Raw genomic sequence first — 20,732 nt, forward strand, 5'->3', positions numbered from 1 at the left:
ACATCTTAATCCTATGCTTATGTAATCTAAGAATCTTAGTTCTAAGTTTAGACAACTTTTTTTTCTGTTTCGCATGTGAGGAGGAGAAAATAACCCTGAGGTTATTTTTTTTGTCAGAAGCCTTTATGGAACACTGGCCTTGCTGTGGTTGGCCTGGGCACACTCTCACTCCAGTATGTGTTTTTGGTTAGTGCTAATGTCAGCAGGTCCCCCTGCTTTGTCCAAGATTAGAAAGCTGAATGATTCATTTACCTTCACAAAACATTTCAAGAAACAAGTCACGGAAAAAAAAAATAATTATTTTTGAAAACACTCAACAGTGGCTTAAAAATAAAGCTGAAACGACTCATAAGAAGATGCAAGATGAGAAAAATGTTGCTGTACATACACCATACGTCTTTCTTGTGTAAAGCTCCATGTAGAAAATAATAGTGACAGAAAAACATCTGCCTCTACTCAGATTCAAAATTGAAATGCAGGATGGCTTCAGAACATAAAAAAGTTAGATCCAGTGCTGTCTTTATTTTCACTCACCGAATTAAGTAACTTCATATTGTCATGTTACAACCACAGGTTTCATGATGCTGTGTTAAGTTTCTGTGTGCGAGACTTGCACAAATTGTTGCATAATGTGAAAAGTGGAAAAAATGATTAATGATTTTCCAAGATTTTACCAAGAAATACCTCAAACATGTAGGGTACAGCTGTATTCAGCTCCCTTTACACTGAATAAATTCAGTTCAACTTTTCTAGAGGTCCATAGTTTGGAAGTGTTGCTCACGTTCTTCTCAGTATATGTCCAGTAGTGTTGTGAAGGTCTAAGCTTTTTTTTTGTTTGTTTGTTTTGCTTTTGGTTTTTTAGAACAAACCGCATAATAAGAGGAAAGGAACACACAAGACAGGTCAGGGATGAAATTGTTTAGGGGATTAAGACAGGCTCAGGTCATAGAGTTGTGTCCTCCGCAAATCATTCCTGTGTAGAAGAAAGGCAAAGAAAAGCACAATAAGTCCTGTTTTTAGCTTGTCACAAGCCAGAGGACCCGGAAAACATGTGACAGAATGTGTTCAGGTCAGATTGACACAAAACACTGGAGACGAGAGCGACGATTCAGCTTCCAGCTGAAGAGCGACAGAAAGCCAGAGCAACAATGAAATGGTTGAGGATCAAATTCCAACACATTTTTATGTGTTAGACAAAGTCCAGACCTAAATTCCATTGAGGATCAAGACTTGGAAACTGTATATGCATGTTCACACCAGTTCTCTGTCCAGTCTCTAGGTTTTTTACCTGAGTAGAAATGACATAAATTTCAGTCTCTGGATGTGAAAAGCTTATAAAAGCTTATTGAAAATAACTTGTAAATTTAATAGCAACAAATGGCATAATTGAGTGAAAAAGTGGCTGAATATAAATGGATATGGATATTACACTATGGGTTAGGGTTTTTACAAAAAAAAATATTAATAATACATATTTTCCTTCCATGACACAATCATCACCTTTTTGTTGTAATCTCTCACATAAAATCCCAATGAAGTATGTTAACATCTTAATGTTACAACATGTGGAAAAGTTCTGGGATTGCATTATATCTGTGTGCTTAAAAACAACTTAAAAGAGAGTCCCAAGTATTACAAATCCAACACTGTTTCCAATATTTGCATTTTAAGATATCTGGAACAAATGATTTCTCTGGCTATCGAAGGAACAAATCCAGAGTTAATATGTACCATGTTGCAGAGCATTATTCCTACAACTCAGCAGTTTGCGGTTGCTTCTGAGCTGGTTTAAATTGAACTGCTTGAATTCATGCTTTTGGTATTTATTTTGTCTGCCATGTTTGTTAGTCAGAAAAGAGCCTTGAATCCACGGTACATTAAAGTTACTGGATGTAGCGTGTTTCTTTTTGTTAATTATTTGACTGGAAGTGCAGGGGGGAATAGTTTCCCTACTCATCGGCTAATCAGCCAATGTAAATGGAACCAGCGGGCAGCAGGTACCCCAGACAGGAATGTTAATGAGCAGTGGCCATCCAGCTCTATGTATAATAGGCTTATAGCACTTCAGCTATTGTTATTGCTTGTGGGCCAGACCCCCACTGCGCCTGGTCATCAATCAGTCAAACAACAAGGCCTCCTTCAGTGTGATGTCCTGAGAAACTTGCCATGAAAAAAAAAAACTACTACCAGGAGATTCATAGAGATTTTTAATGTATTCACTGTTAATTACTGAGCATCGCTATGTCGGTAACGCTGCATTTTCCAGAGTAAAGCTATGAAAGTTGATTGGATGCAGGTGCAAAGCAGATGAAGTGTACTGGAACACTGCCCTGACTTATATTTGTTTTTATTGGTCCCTGGACAAGCAGGAGTTTGCAGCAATTTGGATTAATTATGTTTGAAGGTGTCACTCATGTAAGATAAACAGTTGATCTGTGTTGATCTTTTGTGTATTTAAGTTTGAATTCTTTTACCCTGAATTCAGTGGTAAAATTAGAATAAGGCCAGTGAGTTTCACTACTATTAAGGCCAGCCACTTTTTAGTATATCAAGACTCTGCATTGATGTATTTTTTTTTGTTGTCGTTGTTTTGTTTTTTGTAGAAGTGGAGTTTTCAGATATTGTGACCCTCACATGAGGATCCTGGTTGTTTTGTCTGGTGGTGCTACAGTGACCTCTATTGGTGAAGTGACATGTGTCTTGTTTTCTCAGGGAGCAATGGGGCCTGATGGTCCAACAGGAGAGATGGGGTCAGAGGGCAAGAAGGTAAGTAGTTTTTTATTTTTTATTTTGGTGGCGAACTGCACTTGTCTTCTGTTTTATCTGAGGAAAAGTACATATACAATGAACTTGGCACTGATTATCTTATCTTTTCTCTTCACTGAAGGGTTCTGATGGACCTCCAGGAAAAATAGGTTTCCCAGGATCACAGGTGAAGCTCCTGAACACCATTTGATTTTTTTGTTTCTATGTCAGGTTTTTGTTTTGTTTTGGCTACTATGTTCTCAAAGAACCTCTGCTTTGAACCAGCAAGGTTGAGATCCAGACTCAAATATAAAAAAGAATCACTTTTTATTTTTTCAGAGTTTTTTGTTGGGGGTTTTTTGTAGAGTTTATTACTAGACTTACATATGTGGCCATAGAACAAGAACATTACCCCATTTTTATTGCATGCTCCTTTATTGGAGCATATAAAATTCCATTCGAAAGTATTCAACCCTTTGAAAATGTTTTGTTATTTTAATACTAAGTGGAAGTAAATATAATGTTATCTCTTATCTTTTTAGTAACACTTCTAATATTTGTCAGACACAAGTCAAAATAATCATTTTAATCACCTGATTTCATTAATATATTTAGTCAAGATAAACAAAAATATTTTTAGGACAGGTTTGATTTTAACCAGCTCTAGATTTCCACAACTGACTTTTGTTAATCCTGTCTTTCCATCCTTTATGTCCCCACAGGGAAAGATCGGAGAGCCGGGAGACACTGGGCCAAAAGGTTTTCCAGTAAGTTCAATGTTTTGTTTTGTTGTTGTTGTTGTTTATTTTCTGAGACATAGATCACTGAAAATAAACAATAATCAATAAATTGATAAGTCAAACATACTGTATGTAGAGGAGGAGCGGTGGATTTATTGGACAGAGCTTCATGGATGTAGTGAAGGAGAATTGGCAGAGGGTTGGTGTCGCTGAGACAGATGCCATGAATATGGTAATATCTGCTTTGAAAGCCAAAAGAAGAAGAAACTTTTTAAAATCTGTTTATTAATGCTTTTGTATAAATAAAAAATAAGGACTTTGTATAAACAACTTGTGTTTCTTGGCAATTATTGTGTTAATTTCAGATTGTTTTGTTTTCAGGGAATCCAAGGGCCTTCTGGACCTCCAGGGGAAAAGGGAATAGCCGGCGACCCAGTATGTTTGGACTTATAAACTCTTGACTATATTTCTCATTTTTGTGTTTCTATGTAACATTCCCACAGAAGCTGTCACAAAGTTGTCTCATTTCTCTTTTTTATTGTAGCATAAATTGCAGATAAAAAGAGCTTTGAAAATATAGCTTTAGTAGACATTGCCTCCATATTTGTTCATTTTCCAAATTTCTGTGCTGATAACTTAAGTAATATTTTAATTATTGCTGCAGCCTTTGTTGTCATGCAAGACAACAAAGGCTGCATGTTGCGTGATCTTGCATGACAACACAGACTAATCAATTTCAGGCAAGCACTGCACATTTGATTTTGACCTGTGAATACCAATAATAGATCTCTGATATATAAAGATTTCCTCTATGGGAATTAAATTTGTTGTCATATATTTTCTTTCTTTCTTTTTTTCTTTCTTCCTTCCTTCTTTTTGTTTCCTTACTTTGAGTATTTTTTTAGAAATAGAAATGAATGAAAATGTGGGAAGTCTGAGTGAATCTTCATTTTTTGGATTTTTATACATCAGCTGGGGAGTTATGATTTCTATTACTCCCTCTAGTCAGCAAATTTTTCTAATGGAAGACTAACCAACATGATAATCTTACACTTAGAAATTGTATTTTATGATGAAATATAAATAAGTTGCGTATTATGTTGGTTAGGTCATCACAAAGGTTTAATCTGCTTGTTTTTCAATTTATGTTGTTTTTTTCCCACAAATAGTACTAGATCTGATTTCTTTAATGTAATAATCATTCAAGCTACCATGTTATCTTCTGCAGGGACCACCCGGACCACCAGGAACTGTTGGATTGTTAGGAGAAATTGGTCCAAAGGTAAGCAAATATACAACACTGTGCACAGCTATTCAACCTTTCACATCTTTTCACATTGCATCCACAAGTGTCAATGTGTTTTCTTGAGCTTCAATGTAGCAGACTAACACATAAATTGGGAACACATGTTTTTCCAAATAAAATCTTAAATGTGTATACCATACCTATGTGTCAATAATTTGTAGAAGCACTTTTTTCTCTTAATTGCAGCTGCAAGATCAGTCAGATGGAAAAATCTATTTTATAGTCTTGCCTTAGCTTCTCACTACAATGTCTGATCTCCAGCTGTACATTTGGAAATGTTGTCTGTCTGGAAGGTGCTTCTCCACCAAAGCCCCAAGTCTTTTGCAGCTCATTCTGTCGTTCTAGCATTAGCCCTTGATTTAGTTCCATCCTTGTTCTCATGATCTCTAACCATGTTCCCGATCACTGCTGAAGAAAAGCATTCCCACAACATGATGCTGTAATCACCATGTTTATTTATGGGGTTGGTGTGCTCAGGATGATGGACACAGTCAGTTTCCCTACATGTAGCAAAACTTGCATCTGAAGTCTGGTTTCATCTGACTACACCTACCTGTTAACTGTGACCTCTATATGACTTATGACAAACTGGAGGCAGGATTTTTCACAGCTTTCTTCCAACACTTGCTTCCTTATTGCCACTTCTCAATAGCAGCTAGATTTGTAGAATGATTAATATCTGTCTTGTCAAGAGATTCTTTCACCCGATCTGTGGATATTTGCAGAGAATTACCACGGGCCTCTTCTGTGTTTAATTTATTTGCCACTTCCCCAGCCTGTCACTTTAGGTGTTTTGGTAGGTGTTCAGGTATTTCATGTTCTTGACAATGCCAGATGATGAGCTGAACACTGCTTCATTTCATTGGCAAAGCTTTGGATATTGTTTAATCACTTAACTCTGCTTTAAACTTGTCGAAAAGTTCTCTCTGACTTTTAAGTTACACTTTTAAAAGTGGTCTTAAAGCAAATTAAAGCATAATCTGATTTGATCTGTAAATAAAACAAAAATGGTAAATTATGAAAGCTTTTTTTCCAAAATGTTGTGTTGGTCTGTCACATACAATCTCAATCTATACATTAATGTTTGAGAGAGGAGAAAATTGGAAAACGTTTAAGAGGTCTACAAACTTATTCAAAGAGTTGCACAGATACATATATTTACATCTGTTTTTATTACAAGTAAAATACAAATATGTAATTCTTAGCTTCTTTTACTGGATTAATAAATTATATCAGCTATCTACTCTATTAAACTAATTACCCGCAGCTGACATGCATCCTTTTTCATTTTGACTACAGTTAAGATAGTAAAAGATGGAACTTAGCATTGATGTATTGCTTTCATGCAGTGAAACTATCTTAACATTTTAAATCAGGTTTATAATTTTACTATTCTAGGGTCCTGATGGCAAAGAGGGCGAACCAGGACTTCCAGGCGAACCTGGGGAGAAGGCAAGCAAACTAAACCATCGTAATTATGCCCAAATGTTTTATGTCGGTTCTTTTTGTCAACACTAAAAATGTACTGTTTCTGGGCCTCAGGGGGGGCTTGGACCAGCAGGGAACATCGGAGAGCAAGGACTCATAGGACAGAGGGTGAGTTTGTCTGAACTGAGTTATGAAACCACTTGGTTTACTGAAAAGCAGGAAAGTTGGTTCACTTTGGAGTTTTGTATGTATTTATGTGTGCAGGGAGAGCCAGGCCTAGAGGGAGAAGCTGGTCCAGCTGGTCCTGATGGAGCAAAGGTAAACATATTGCACACAATACTTAATGCTGTATAATTATGTTATTGAGAAAATACATTACATAATCAGTCAGCCAAAATTCAAATAGCCACTTGTGTTTATGTGATCAGGGAGAAAAAGGTGACATGGGTCAGGAGGGTGACAAAGGTGAAAAAGGTGAAACTGGACTAAAGGGAAAGGAAGGTCCATCTGGTAGTCCTGGACTCACTGGCGTCCGGGTAAGTCATTGGTCTGCTTGAAATTTATGCACAATTCACTGCCTTCACCATTAAGCATTAATTTGAGTTTTATCAATTCATTTCTTCACTGTTTTTACTTAAGGGTTCAGAAGGAAAGCCCGGTAAAATCGGTGAACGAGGCAAACCAGGCCTAAAGGTACAAACATAAAATTACTTTAAAATCACTTAGTAACAACAAAAATTCAAGAACAGAGGGACCGACAGCATCTGCTTCAAATCCTTGGAGTTAATTATTATGCTTTATGCATGTCTAGGGGGCCAAGGGTCAGCTGGGTCACCTTGGAGAAACTGGAACAGTGGGAGAGACTGGACCGCCAGGATTTGTAGGGCCAAAGGGTTCCAGAGGGACTATAGGACATGTGGTAAAGTAGAACAGTAATGATAAAGACACACTTAAAGCAGCCATTACTTAAACTGAAAACACTTGAGATGTTATAATGGATGGTGTGATTACCTGCATATTTGTTTGACGCAGGGAGCTCCGGGCCGAATGGGTCAACAAGGTGAAATTGGTCTTCAAGGCTATGAGGTTAGAGAAATTATTAGCATAATATTCATAAAACTTGAATTCTGTCATGTTATAACTATGAACCTCAATATATGCTATTGGCATTTTTTGTGATGGGCCAACACAAAGTGGAAGGAAAATGATCAATGGTTTTCACAATTTGTCACAAGCATAATTTTGAAGTGCTAAACTCGAAATTAAAATCTGCTGCAGCAACTGACAGCCTAATGGTTAACCTAGAGATTAGCCAGGCCTCTCTAGTAATTCTTCTCTAGTTAGAGGTTTTCTAGGTTAACCTAGCTAAAGTTTAACTTCGGTTAAGAGGTTGCATGGTTAACCTAGAGGGTATCCTCAACTTAGCTGTGTTGGGTAGAGAAGAATCAGTTCTTCTTACAGAAAAATTGCAAAGAGAAGGTTATTGTGGGGAAAAAAACCATAAGGAGTCCATTACAAGTCATGAAAGCAACACAGAAAATATGTAGAGGAAGTTCTTTTAATCACATGAAATGAAAATTGAACTCTTGAAAACCATAAAATGATACCCCTACTGTAGTAGATTTGAGCTAGTAGAAGGATGGATGGCGCTAAATTCAGGAAAACGATGGAAGAAAACCTTTCTGCAAAATCTGCAAAAATATTTTTTCTGGGATGAAAGTTTACCTTCCAACAGCACAACAACCCTAAGCAGACACATATAACTAAAGAGGAACTGGATCTGTTTAGATCCAGACATTTATGTATCTCATGATGGTCCAGTCAAATTCTCCTGCTTCAATTGCAGTGGAGGTTGGTTCTATAAAGCGTTCAGATGTAAACTGAGTTCATAAACTGCATGAAGATTAGGGATCATTTGATAAGGGACTGTAGTATTTCATTACTTTTTCTTGTCACTTTGCAACAGGGCCATCTGGGACCACAGGGCCCCATGGGGCGTCCAGGACCAAAAGGTGAAAAGGTACACCTCATTCACTTTATGTGTAATGTTGATCTTTCAGTGTAATAAGTACAAATTGTTCTGATGTAGAAGTTAGAGTCTCGAAGGCATCCCAATTTGATTTTACAACTTTTAAATTGTTTCTATTCAGGGTGAGCAGGGTGATGACGGGAAGCAGGAAGGTCCTCCTGGTTCTCCAGGTCTCATGGTAAGTCCTGTATGACTCTGATTCTCTATATTTCTATTTGTTGTTCTTCTACACATTAAATTGAATCAGAAAATCTGTTGTTTATATTTATATATGTTTTGTGTTATCAGGGACCTCCAGGTGATAGAGGAGAGAGGGGTGAATCAGGAGACCCAGGGTATAAAGTAAGAACGACAGATTATTTCAAAACAAGTTCTTTAGGTGTTTTGATAAAGAGTTTAAACATTATGTTCTTAAGGGTCAAATTGGTTTGGATGGAGAACGAGGCAGATCTGGAGCTCCTGGACAACCGGTGAGTGACCAAACTTTAATGTAACACAGAGCAGAGTTTATGCAAAACAAACACCACATCTATTCATGCAGGTTTTCTTGACATGCTTTCATTTACGGAAAAAAATAATTATAATTTCGACTGCAGGGTCATCCCGGGCCTCGTGGACAAAAAGGACCCAAAGGGGCCAAGGGAGACCAAGTAAGGATGTAAAGAAATGCGAGATATCTGTAAAGAAATTTTTTTGCAGAAATTCACAATCTGAAACTGATACTTGGTGTATGTGAATCACAAAGTATAGCATTAAAATAAACATTGTTCAACGGGGATTTGGGGCAATGATTTGACAACGGATGTTAAGTCACCGCATCACAAAATGTAGTTTAGAAAATTGTACTACTAAACTATGCTGAATTGAAAGTTTCTAAATCTGTTTCAAGATAAAGAAGGAAAGAAAGAAAAAAAAGAAAGAAAGAAAGAAACAGAGAAAGAAAGAAACCAACAAAGGAAGAAAGAAAGAAAGAAAGAGGGAAAAGTCCATAAAACAAATTTTGAACAATTCAACAGATATGTCCTCAGAAATGTGGTTTACTATAAAAAAAGACTTGAGCACTTAAAAGGTGGATTCTCTGTTAAGTCTAAGTTAATAGTGTTTACCTCTCTAATTTAGGAAGACGTGACATTTCAGTACTTTGACCAAGTTAGTTCACTTAAACAACAGACCGGAGAACTTGTTGCACTGCTACGATTCTTTTAAGAGCATTTAATGAGCTTGTTGTAGATTTCCAGATCATTTACTGGGCTGTTTAATTCAGTAAATAGGGTTAACTGTTAGTGCAACGTTATGTTAAAATAAACAGGCCTTTGACAAAACTAGAAACTTGAGGTCAGAAAGAGAAAGTAAAATGTTGATTCACTCATAAAAATAGAAACAATTTATAAGTGAAAATTATTTAAGTGTTTCACATTTAAAAATTTGTTGTTGTTTTTTTTCTTCATCCAGGGTGAAAAAGGCAAAAAAGGACAACCTGGACAAAAAGGAGCTAGAGGAACTGAGGTACGTCATTGACTTCCTGTAGGACAAAGCTGTGACTTCTTCACTGATACAAGTTCTTCCAAACAAAGAAAGAAATCTTCTCCAAGAATAAAAAAAAAATTAAGTTCAACATCAGAAACTTATAATTTCAAATTCAATGTATATTTTATTGATGACATCACTTGCTGTCATCAAAAAAGTATTGATGACAGCAATATTATACAACAATTTTTACTCCAAGGCATATTACAGCACTATTATGGACTAACTATTCTTAGCTAAATACAACAAGCGACTCACAACCATTTTAGTTACATGGTCTAAAATGAAGATAAATTTAAGAGCAATAATAAAACATGAAATCAAAATCATTTTAGGAGTGTAATAGTTCAACATCTTGTTTTGCATAATTGCAGAAGCAAAATTACACATTACACATGTTTTAAAAATGAAAAACCTGAAACTTGCAACATCCACTTGTCTTTACCTCCCTCATTTATTCTGACACCTGTAAATAAAATCCAATGTAACCAATGAACTTCAGAAGTCACCTGATTAGTCATGTTTACAAGGAATCCTTAAGCCAGAGAAGTGAAATAACCAAATGTAGGGCTCGGATATCGAAATGCTTTTGTAAGCCACTGCATCACTGTGAAGCATGTAGATCAGTCCGGTCGTACCGCCTTCATTCTCCTCAGGGTGGGGGTGGTCCTCCTGGTCCCAGAGGTGTGGTGGGTCCAGAGGGGCAGGAGGGAGTACCTGGAGAGGATGGAACCACGGGAAAAGATGGAAGCAAAGGCATGCCGGTGAGAAACTTTAACTTCATTAAAGTTTTCATTCACACAGCTGTTGACTGATTATATGTTGTCATTGTATAAAATTACTGTGACATTCTACACAAACAATTTTCCATATTTAACTCTTGAAACATACCCAACATTGTGTACCGGTTCAAAGTGATATTTTAAATGCTGGTGCTATGAACCGATCATTAACTTTCTCTATTTGTGAATAGGGAGAGCACGGTGATGATGGGGTGGTAGGGCTTCCTGGTAAATCTGGTGGACGCGGCAAAACTGGCGTTCCAGGACTCCCCGGGGATCAGGGAGGAGTAGGACCAAAGGTGAAAGGACAAAAATAAATGGGAACAACTACAGTTCCTTGGTTGTCATTGCATTGACATATTATTGGTCATGTTTTCACCAATAATGTTACTGTTTATCCGTCCACTCAGGGGGAGCAGGGTCTTCGAGGCCAGAGTGGACCTTCGGGAAAAAGGGGTTTCAAAGGTGGAATGGGACAACAGGGGCCACAGGGAGACAGAGGACCTAAAGGACAGCCTGTGGGTGTTACTCAGACTTAGTTATTATGAAAACTGGGGGTGGGGGCAGCGGGGGATATTTTCATTTTTAAACTTGATTATTTTTTCTATAGGGTGATGCAGGAGAACAAGGTTTTCCAGGAGTTCTTGGAGTGTTTGGACCAAAGGTGAGGTCATCTCAAAATAGCAACTCACAAATTGAATCAAACATTGTATTGTCAAAATGTAAGAAGAATTTAGAGTTGTTAGGACACAACCAGTGTAAGAAATTTATATGACGGATCTTCTTCATGGAAAATAAAATCTCACCAAAAACATTTAGATTTCACTTTATGTCACAAAAATTGTCACGTTCATATAAGGATCTTTAATATGAAATCATACATTAATTTAATATTCGTCCGTCATTCGTCCTTTTGTCCATCCCTCTATCTCTCAATCCATTCACCTGTCTTACTATCCATCTGTCTGTTGTTTATCCATCTCTCCATGAATCCATCCATCCATGTTTAAGGTTGAAGTGATGATGCTAATATAGAATTATACGAATTAAAACCTGGAAAAATTTAAGATAATCCAAAGTATGAAAAAGTATGGATTTTTTTTTGTTTTTATTACAATATTCTTTTTATTTTAAACAAAGCAATAAAGATTTTTTCATTATGCAAATTAAATGACATATTTTGTTTGAGAAAAATTTTAATTAAGTCCTGACAATTTATAGAGGTCTGCTTCCATTTTCAGGGTCCTCCAGGAGACTTTGGGCCAAAGGGCATACGGGGGCCGAAGGGGCCACAGGGTGCAATGGTACATGGCTTAATAATCTAGTGAGTTTTCCAATGCTTTGCAGTCCGTTCCATTTTATCCTCTTGTGTTGTTTTCATGCAGGGTGGAAGAGGAGTTGTCGGCCCTGTTGGAATTATTGGTCCCAATGGAAGTGCAGTATGTAGTATTCCTTAAATTTCTCTCAACTTTTCTCGTCTTTCATTTTCTCCCCTACAGTATTGACTCATCTGTGAATGTCTTCTAACAGGGTCCTAGAGGACAAAAAGGCAACCGTGGAGAGAATGTAAGTATTTCAGACTTGTTTCTGGTCTATTTTACATGCAGTCAATTTTAAGCACCATATGAAAGAAAAACTATGCATCATTCCCAAGCTGAATACATGTCTGTATTTTCTCAAAACAGGGATTTCAAGGTCCTAGGGTATGTCTTCATATTAACTTTCTTCCCTTCAAATACTAAAAATGGGTGCCTTAGAGTTCCCATATGTCAGAGCAGTTTACAAGTTTCCACTGGATGTTCGTTTTTATTTATTAGGGATCACCTGGACCTCGTGGACGTCCTGGACCTCCAGTAGGTTTCAACTTTAATAAACAATACCAAATTTCATTTCTGCCACTGAAAACTCATTGTCTAAGTAACTTTTTTTCCTCTCTTTAGGGCCCTCCTGGAATCCCTCTTTCATTTGTAAGTACCTTAATGCTAATTGTTCAGGTTTACAAGTTGTAAAAATGGATTTACTAAAACATAATTTCCAAACGATGGCACTGAAACTGATTAAATTAATTAATCTGAGATTTCTGCTCTGCAGAAAGAAGATGGCCTTGTGATTGTTGATTCGCCCAATCCTGTCAGGACTCAGGTTGGTCAGATTCTACATTTCTGTTATTTTGTGCAACTATTAGATTTTAGTAGTTGATGTCCAATCTTGAGTTTTTATATCACTTTGACGTTTTGATTCCGATTTTAGCAATTTGCAATTTTGCTTTAAAAACATCAACATGGATAAAAGAACAATATTTAGAACTTTTATGGTTCCCTTAAAGCTATTACAGCAGCTTTTCGACTTTTGTCTCTTGTTGGACTTTTAAAACCATATTTAACAGGCCAACTATCTGAAACCACATTACACTAAAATACATTGTCAAGGCAGTAAAAATAAAGCCAACATACTTAAATTATCTTTAGTATATTATGCTAGCTATCAGCATGGCTAGCAGCGAGTGCATATTTAAGAAAATAAATCTTTGATTCTTTTCATTTGTCCTCCAGCATAGACCAGCAATGGACCTGCCGATGCTCGACCAGGGAGCAGAGATCTTCAAGACCCTCCACTACCTCAGTAACTTGATCCAGAGCCTGAAGAACCCACTGGGCACTCGAGACAATCCCGCCCGTATCTGCAGGGACCTTCACAGTTGTGAACAGAAGTTAAATGACGGTGAGACGGGATACTTGTTAAGCTAAATAGAGTGAGTGTTTTATTGTTTGGATAGTTTTTAAACCAAATTTGTTTGTTTTTTCTCAGGCACTTATTGGATAGATCCCAATCTTGGTTGCTCATCTGACACAATAGAAGTCACCTGCAGCTTTACTGGTGGTGGACAAACTTGCCTTAAACCAATAACGGTTTCCAAGGTATACAAGATGCGACTGTAGTTTTAATGAATGTTTACACAAATGGGCAATGTTGCATTGATCTCGTTTCTTCTACAGCCGACAATTGAGGTTGGCCGTGTCCAAATGAACTTCCTGCACCTCCTGAGCTCAGAGGCTATTCAGCACATCACCATCCACTGTCTGAACATCTCAGTTTGGAGGTCAGCTGAGAATCAGCTCCCAGACCATCGGTCTGTGAGATTCAAGGCCTGGACCGGAGAAGTGTTTGCAGTGGGAGGGGAGCTCGAGCCAGATGTTTTGGAGGACTCCTGTTGGGTAGGTTTTACGATGTTGTAATCTGGTGTAAAGGGCTTCAGACCTAGTGCTCTCACACTATCTTCAAATCTGCTGACTAAAATGTATTTATTTATTGTTGTTATTGTGTTTTTAGAGAAAAGATGGGCGCTGGCACCAGACCCAGTTTGTGTTCCATTCCCTGGATCCAACCCTGCTCCCTGTGATCGACATCTACAACCTCCCAAAAACAAACTCTGCATCACATTACCACCTGGAGATCGGTCCAGTTTGCTTTCTTTGAGGGCCACAGCGTCAGTCTTCTGAGCACAAAGGGAAGGACAACCTCCCCCTGCAAATCACCTTCATGTAGGCGTGGAGACCAGAAAGGTCATGTAATCGTGACCTTTCACGATTACATGACAAACATTGTCCAAGTGAGAAAAAAACTCACTGCCTTCCCTCCCGCCCAAAACAGACACTGCTTCACAACCAAACTCCTAGTGGACTGCAAGCAGAGAGAAAAGGAGGAAGCAGGGAGAGCAAGGCGGCGGGGTTACAGGAGCAGGGGAGTTCTTGCACTACTGGCTTCTCAGACCAACAAATGCTTCCTCAAGCTCCATCGGGCGGATCTCCATGTTAAAGGATAAAATACCACGCAATGTCTCCAGGACATTTTAAGTGAAAGGAGGCCAAGTTCAGCAGTGAATATTTGAAGTAACTTATTTCCACAACTGTATACAGTCTGTATACTTTGTGTAATATTCAGATTTTGTCATAGCACCTAAAGTAATTGGGATTTTGTAAATATAGATATATATATATATATATGCTCTATCATTGATTTTATACATGTATGTCTTTTGTAAATTAATAATCTTTAAGTGCAATAGATAAAAGTAAAAAAATATATATATTTTGGAACATAGAGCTTAAAACCAGATGCTAGAGTACACTGTGCAAAAAAGCACATAAGCTTTTTCTCCACAATGTCTGACATCAGATTAGACTGTGCTTCTCTTGTTTTAGTTGTGTTATTTGGATTCGCTAAATGCCAGAATAGTAAGAGATTTTTTAGAGATTTCTTAAAATGCTGTTCAAATTCAGAGGCTTGCGTGCACTATGTGGCTTTAAGAAGATGGGTAAATTCCAGAGTATGATGTCATTTTTGCAAGCTTCTGGTAGGTTAATTCAGGGTGTTTTAGTTGAATGAGGAACATGACTGTTGCTTTATTGTAAATCAATACCTAAAAAGGCACTGCTTCCTTGTAAAGAAAAAAAAAATCTGCTAAGATAGAGAAACAGAAAATTGTGGACCTTCACAAGTCTGGATTATCCCTGGGTAACAATTTCCAGATTTCTGAATCTGTCACATTCATCTCTTCAAACAACTACATACAAATACAAACAGCGTGAGAATATTCAGTCATACCTTCAAAGAAAGAGGCAGGTTATGGATCCATGAGATGAACACGTTTTGGTGCTAATGTATGTATCACCCCCGAAACAGAAATGTAAGGCTGGGAAGAGGGATTCATTATCGACTGTGAAATGAGTCCTGTGTCGAAATGTTCAGAAAGGCCACTCTCCGAAGAAGAAGTCATCATGGCAAAAGCAACATAAAAATCGGATCACAGTTTGCAAATACACTCAGGGACAACTTTTGGTGAAAAAGAAGGACATTTGCAAGACTGAGAACACCGCTCCATGCATGAAGCATTGGGTTGGCAGCATACTAACAATGTGTGGGTGTTTTGTTGCAGTAGGGTGTTCTGCACTTCACAAAATAGATGTTATGATGAGGACAGAAACATTATGTTGAAATATTGAAGCAACATCTCAAAACATTATCCAGGACGTTAAAGCTTGTCCGCAGTGTTCCAAATGGACACTGATTGGCAGAGCCCCGATTTCAGTCCCATAGAAATCTTGGGAATTAATATTTACCACAGTCATGCAGTTTAAATGACAAATCTACCAGACACAAAGAACGTACACATACAAAGTGCAAAGCATTGTTTTTATTCTCTTTCTGATCATCCTGATATTCAGCATATATTAGTAATTTTGGTAACTACCCTAAAATAGGAAACATTCAGTATGCTTTTATGACAGACAATGAAGAGAAAAGTTGTTGTGTCTTTTAATACAATGTATGCAAGTATCTGGTTTAAGCTGTTTATGGAAGATTTTTTTTTTTCATGTCAAATGGGGTGCCATTTTACTTGCCTTTGGTGCTCATCTGTTCATGGTATTTCACAGGTGAATTTATCCAAATCATATATTTATGTATTCTGAAAAGAAGATTTACATTTTCTTCTTGCTGTGAGAAGGACAGTGGTCACAAGCCGAAGCCAAAAACAAACGAATGCCACTGACGACTGGAAGGGCTATCGATATCAGACTGAGGAAGAGGAAGACAAGCTTAAGTTCTCAGTAGTGTTTTAGTAAATCTTCTCTAACTGTGGATTACAGCTTCAGGTTCTTGCTTCCTCACTAATGAATAAAAACAGAATACATAGTCGGCACCAGCTGAGCATTTAAAATCAAAACGAGTACATGTATAGGGTGTCCATAAAGGAGATCTGAGCCACAGAAGAATGGAGAGCGGGTACAGGAATCAAAACGGAAACCTCCATCTTTTATCCCGGTGCTGAGAACATTTTCAAAGGTGCTAGTGATAGTGCTGTTATACACCACTTTGCTAAACTATTCATATGCATATAGTGCATGCAGGCTTTGCTTAGTAAAAAAGTTTATATACAACTTACCCGTTCCATTACACTACGCTACATCATGAGCCCATTTATCGTGACATAATTGCCAAATTATTTTTCATTTCCACTCTGCATTTAAATAAAAGCTAAATTTAAGCTTTTTGTTGTTTTGTTTTTTGTTTGTTTGTTTGTTTTTACAATTCTCAAATATTTCAGTTTATATCCGGCATAAATCGCAGGGTTTAAACCATTTCCAAAAATATGTACAAAGCCCCGCTGAGCTGTATGTAATATTTTTAGCAACTAGTAGAAAGTTTTTACAGGGCAAAAAAAAAAATATTGTAGCTGGAATCAAGTGTATATAATTCTGTAAACCTTGCTGTATACAGTGGATTCCCTCTTGCTAATTTAATGTTATTTAATGCTGTTAATGTGGTTGCAGATTGCGCAAATTTCTGCTAGTTAAAGCAAAACTATTCTTATTGACAATGTTATATAGCCGTGCTCCCAACTGGTCTTGAAGTTTATGGGTTTTTTATGTGTAAATTTGGGGCTCCAGAGAACAAATTTATTGCAATATTATTTCTTTTATTTTTCTAATTTTTTTAATTGTTTTTATTTCTTTCATGATAATCAACCATGTACTGTATGAGAACTGTGCTCTTCTATAACTTGTGTTTTAAGGAATTATGCAAATATGTGAAAATGGTTTCTACTTTTTTTTTTATAAATCTTTCCTGAAAATGAGCTAAGAATACCTCATAATTTTACATGAGCAAAAATTTTCTATTGCATTCATAATTGAAACCTGTTTGAAAATATCAGACAAATGCAGCAAAGCATCAAACTTTGAATGAGATCATTTCTGGTGCATTCATCTCTTATTTGTCCGCTCTTTAGTCATTGTTCAGTGTCTGTTAAATAAATACTTTAAATTTGTCTGTGGATTTTTACTGTTCACCTCACTGAAAGTATTTTGTTAAATCTGTTTGCTAAAACACATTTAACAGTAATAATGTCATAGGTGTTAATACCTATACAGTATGTGTTCTATTTAGACTCACATTGGTTTCACACAATTTTTATCTGAGGATTCCTGATGGGGTCATCTTGGAACATTAATTCTCACACCATAATACAAAAAAACTCAGCAATATATGGAAAATATCCCAGTTATAGTGGTTAGCTAAGCTTAGGTACTTTATTAAACACAACAAAGCATGAATATTGTGCTTTCAAAAGTATTAATAATATGCCTTGAACAAGCAAATAAGGTTTAATGTGTTTTATTTGGTATCTCATAAGATAGACCTACACAAATTTTTGTATAATTGTGAAATAGACGGCTAAAGATAAATAGTTTCATCACCTTTTTAACACTACATATCTGAAGAAGGTGGTGTCTGGTTAACCCTTGTGCGAGTTTAACATTCTGTTTAATCCCCTTGTCCTACGGGTCAAAAATGACCCACCCTATAAAAAAAGCCCCAAAATAAAGCAGCTTTATTGGCAGGCCACGAGGGGGAAAAAACAAAGCCAGAAATAGTTCCCTACTCTGAACTGAAATGATCTGGAGATAGGCCAGAAGGTGGCGCTCTGGTGTTTCTAACTACACAATCAGTTCAGTTAGAAACTAAAACTTTTCTAACTGAAAAGATTAGTTAGAAACTAAGCTTTTTGTTTTCTCAGTTATTTTTCTCTCCACAGAAGTTACACCTCGTCTGGCATTGATTAGCTGCAGTTGTTTCCTGGAAAAGAGCATTGGCTGACATGATGCTGCCATCGCCTAACGGTTCTCCCTCTCCTTTTCATTTCCATGAACATGGAAAGTTCTCCTGGATCAGTTGACGTGTTGGGTCTCTGCTCTGTCTTCTCTCACCTTCAGTCAGTCATGGCAGATGGGTACTAGTACTAAGCCCAGTTCTGGTTCTCCTGTTAGAGGGGAGTTCCTCCTCTCCACTGTCACAACATGCATGCTCTGTATGAGAGACTGCTGCAAAGTCAACACAACACAAGCGATTTGCTGTCACCCCCTGCTGGTCAGGGGGAGTGAATGGCATGAGTAATGACTCAACAGTCTGTTGGGTTTCATTTGGTCCAAACTTTTACTGCCTTTGCTTGTGTGCAGGTAGGATGTATTGAAAAGAAATCTGCTGAGTAAACAGTATGTGACATAGCGTTCATGTGCGCATGCGCATTGGCGCTAAATCTTTTAGTGGTACAGCTTATTTTCACCACTGGTTGAAGTTAACTTTTACACCACATGGTGTCGCTAATGATATTTGGACATTTTTTATTTCAAGCTGGACCAGTTGAAAGACTGTTTGTTTAACCTCGCCTCTAAGAACTGTTTTTGAACGTCATAAAAAGTCCAGATTACATATTGCTGTAAACGCTTTTCATTAAATGGCATAATTACCATTTGCCTAGAGTAAGTGTTAATTATGCTGTAACACACCCTGCTCACCACAAGTTATCTTGAAGGAACTCTTCAGTGTCATCACGGTCACAGCTTAGCATTGTGCTGTTTAGACATTTTTGCACTTAAGGGAAGGGGAAAACAGATACAAGACCGTGCACTCATACCACTGATAGCTCTGCAATACCACTAATTTTACAAATAGCTCTCTTTTCTGTCGTTTGGCTACATTTTATGTGTCGGATAATTTACTCATAAGCCTTGTTGTTTTTAAGTAATGTTTTCATTTTATCAGAGACAGTGACGTGCCCATGTGGGTGGACTTCGCCTGGAACAAATTATTTTAAAATGACAACAGTAATATTTTTGAGTCTCACGGCCCTCCCTTGAGTGCTTGTTTGGACCAATAGCTTTTTTGCTTTTCTTATCCATCTCAGTGCCTCCTTCCCAGCTGTTTAAAATTTTCGATTTTTATTGTTGCATAAAATAATTGCCCACATACGTATGTCTAGATGCAAATATGTTGTGGAGAATGGAACATTTATAGCGTCCCTTGTCTTGTTGCAAATGTAAGTCACTCTGCTTGGCTTCTGAAATTGTCCAAACAAGACTTCTTTCAGGTAGTTTTAAAAATTCCTACAACAGTCGAACGCATCATCATTTTTCAACGTGCACAATGGTGACGTTTACCATATCGTAATGGCGGTAGCCTGAACTATTTTGAATTCTTATCTGCTCTTCGAGGTTTACGGCGCGTCTGCGCGGTAAAATGACCTGTTTTGTGGGCAAAAACGATTTATAAGTTTACTGCTATAATGGATTCCGTTCTTGGCGACGACATGACCCTCCCTGTTGATGTCAACGGAAGGTAAAAACTAAAACAAGAAAAGCTAGCGGGCTGCCGCTAGCTAGCATGTCAGACCGTTGTATGTTGAAGCTAAGTCATTTATAAACCTGTCACCTAACGCCCTGTTTGTTTCCACTTAGTCAATATTTATTATACAATATTGACTTGCATGTTGCGAGCTATTAAATAAATTGCTTTTTGTATGTTAATATATGTAAATTGCCCTTTTAGGCGTTAGTATTTCATCTTATGTGGTATTGTTTTATTTTAAGTACTTTTCACGTCATAATGGAGAAGCTTTTCAGGATATGTTAACGCTGAAAACCGCTTAAGGCTAACTAAAACATTGTTAGTAATGTATGCTGTTAAGTCGTTAAGGTTGCATTGGGAATGAATAGTCCCGTCACTTGACATTTTGACAGTAAATAATCGATCTGTATTTTTACCTAGATTGTGTTATAAAATTATTTCCAGTAGATCAATTAAGCAAATCGTATAAGGACTAGGCAATGATGCCTGTAGATGTAAACAATGTTTTTTTGAAAAAGGTCTCATATCAAACAAATTTGATGATGCTGTGATAGTAGGGCGGCATTTGAGATGTCATTCTGGGTGTATTAAAGCGGAAATTATGAGCCAATGTGCTCCGACTGTAGCAGCGACGTCTCCCTCTTTGCTTTGTGCAAGAGGGGTAGTTGTCATGCTGAATTTATTTTCAGTTTGGGTTTTTTTTCCCCCCACTCGTGCTTTCCCTAACCGAAGATTGTGATTGTGGTAGGTAAGCATACATTTTTACAGCGCTTGTTGAATTAGCTAGTTCATTGCTTTCCTGTTCCGCTGTGAAACTTGTTATATATGTGCTGTTTCGTTTACACTTGTATCGCTGGTTGCTTAACCTTAAACTGACACAGTCCAGCTGTGGTGTGGAAAAGCGCTCATGCAGGTGGTAAGTTTGCCTCGGTAATTTAAGATGTTATCTGATATGTGTGGTGTGAGTTACTTATTGGCTAATTGGCTAA

The 20,732-nt window shown here is 37.4% G+C and overlaps 2 protein-coding genes across 2 annotated transcripts in view; both read left to right on the forward strand.

The window, feature by feature from the left end:
• The window catches only part of col27a1a (collagen, type XXVII, alpha 1a), a 75,546-nt gene extending 58,160 nt beyond the window's left edge, over window positions 1–17,386 (forward strand). Inside the window, exons 29-61 of the mRNA XM_055052378.1 lie at window positions 2,713–2,766; window positions 2,888–2,932; window positions 3,468–3,512; window positions 3,867–3,920; window positions 4,714–4,767; window positions 6,190–6,243; window positions 6,334–6,387; window positions 6,484–6,537; window positions 6,648–6,755; window positions 6,859–6,912; window positions 7,031–7,138; window positions 7,252–7,305; window positions 8,186–8,239; window positions 8,370–8,426; window positions 8,537–8,590; window positions 8,665–8,718; window positions 8,845–8,898; window positions 9,701–9,754; window positions 10,432–10,539; window positions 10,749–10,856; window positions 10,968–11,075; window positions 11,168–11,221; window positions 11,799–11,861; window positions 11,943–11,996; window positions 12,088–12,123; window positions 12,243–12,260; window positions 12,375–12,410; window positions 12,498–12,524; window positions 12,649–12,699; window positions 13,110–13,278; window positions 13,366–13,475; window positions 13,554–13,772; window positions 13,888–17,386. Coding sequence (XP_054908353.1) covers window positions 2,713–2,766; window positions 2,888–2,932; window positions 3,468–3,512; window positions 3,867–3,920; window positions 4,714–4,767; window positions 6,190–6,243; window positions 6,334–6,387; window positions 6,484–6,537; window positions 6,648–6,755; window positions 6,859–6,912; window positions 7,031–7,138; window positions 7,252–7,305; window positions 8,186–8,239; window positions 8,370–8,426; window positions 8,537–8,590; window positions 8,665–8,718; window positions 8,845–8,898; window positions 9,701–9,754; window positions 10,432–10,539; window positions 10,749–10,856; window positions 10,968–11,075; window positions 11,168–11,221; window positions 11,799–11,861; window positions 11,943–11,996; window positions 12,088–12,123; window positions 12,243–12,260; window positions 12,375–12,410; window positions 12,498–12,524; window positions 12,649–12,699; window positions 13,110–13,278; window positions 13,366–13,475; window positions 13,554–13,772; window positions 13,888–14,034 — 2,373 coding nt within the window. The 3' untranslated portion in view covers window positions 14,035–17,386. The remainder of the gene's footprint in view (window positions 1–2,712; window positions 2,767–2,887; window positions 2,933–3,467; window positions 3,513–3,866; window positions 3,921–4,713; window positions 4,768–6,189; window positions 6,244–6,333; window positions 6,388–6,483; window positions 6,538–6,647; window positions 6,756–6,858; window positions 6,913–7,030; window positions 7,139–7,251; window positions 7,306–8,185; window positions 8,240–8,369; window positions 8,427–8,536; window positions 8,591–8,664; window positions 8,719–8,844; window positions 8,899–9,700; window positions 9,755–10,431; window positions 10,540–10,748; window positions 10,857–10,967; window positions 11,076–11,167; window positions 11,222–11,798; window positions 11,862–11,942; window positions 11,997–12,087; window positions 12,124–12,242; window positions 12,261–12,374; window positions 12,411–12,497; window positions 12,525–12,648; window positions 12,700–13,109; window positions 13,279–13,365; window positions 13,476–13,553; window positions 13,773–13,887) is intronic.
• A 2,170-nt stretch (window positions 17,387–19,556) lies between these two features.
• The window catches only part of cdk5rap2 (CDK5 regulatory subunit associated protein 2), a 35,396-nt gene continuing 34,220 nt past the window's right edge, over window positions 19,557–20,732 (forward strand). Inside the window, exon 1 of the mRNA XM_055052713.1 lies at window positions 19,557–19,734. Within this exon, the coding sequence (XP_054908688.1) occupies window positions 19,682–19,734 (53 nt within the window). The 5' untranslated portion in view covers window positions 19,557–19,681. The remainder of the gene's footprint in view (window positions 19,735–20,732) is intronic.

The sequence above is a fragment of the Poeciliopsis prolifica genome, unplaced genomic scaffold (assembly GCF_027474105.1).
Source record: "Poeciliopsis prolifica strain line A6 unplaced genomic scaffold, Auburn_PproV2 SCAFFOLD035, whole genome shotgun sequence".
In the NCBI taxonomy this organism is placed as follows: domain Eukaryota; kingdom Metazoa; phylum Chordata; class Actinopteri; order Cyprinodontiformes; family Poeciliidae; genus Poeciliopsis; species Poeciliopsis prolifica.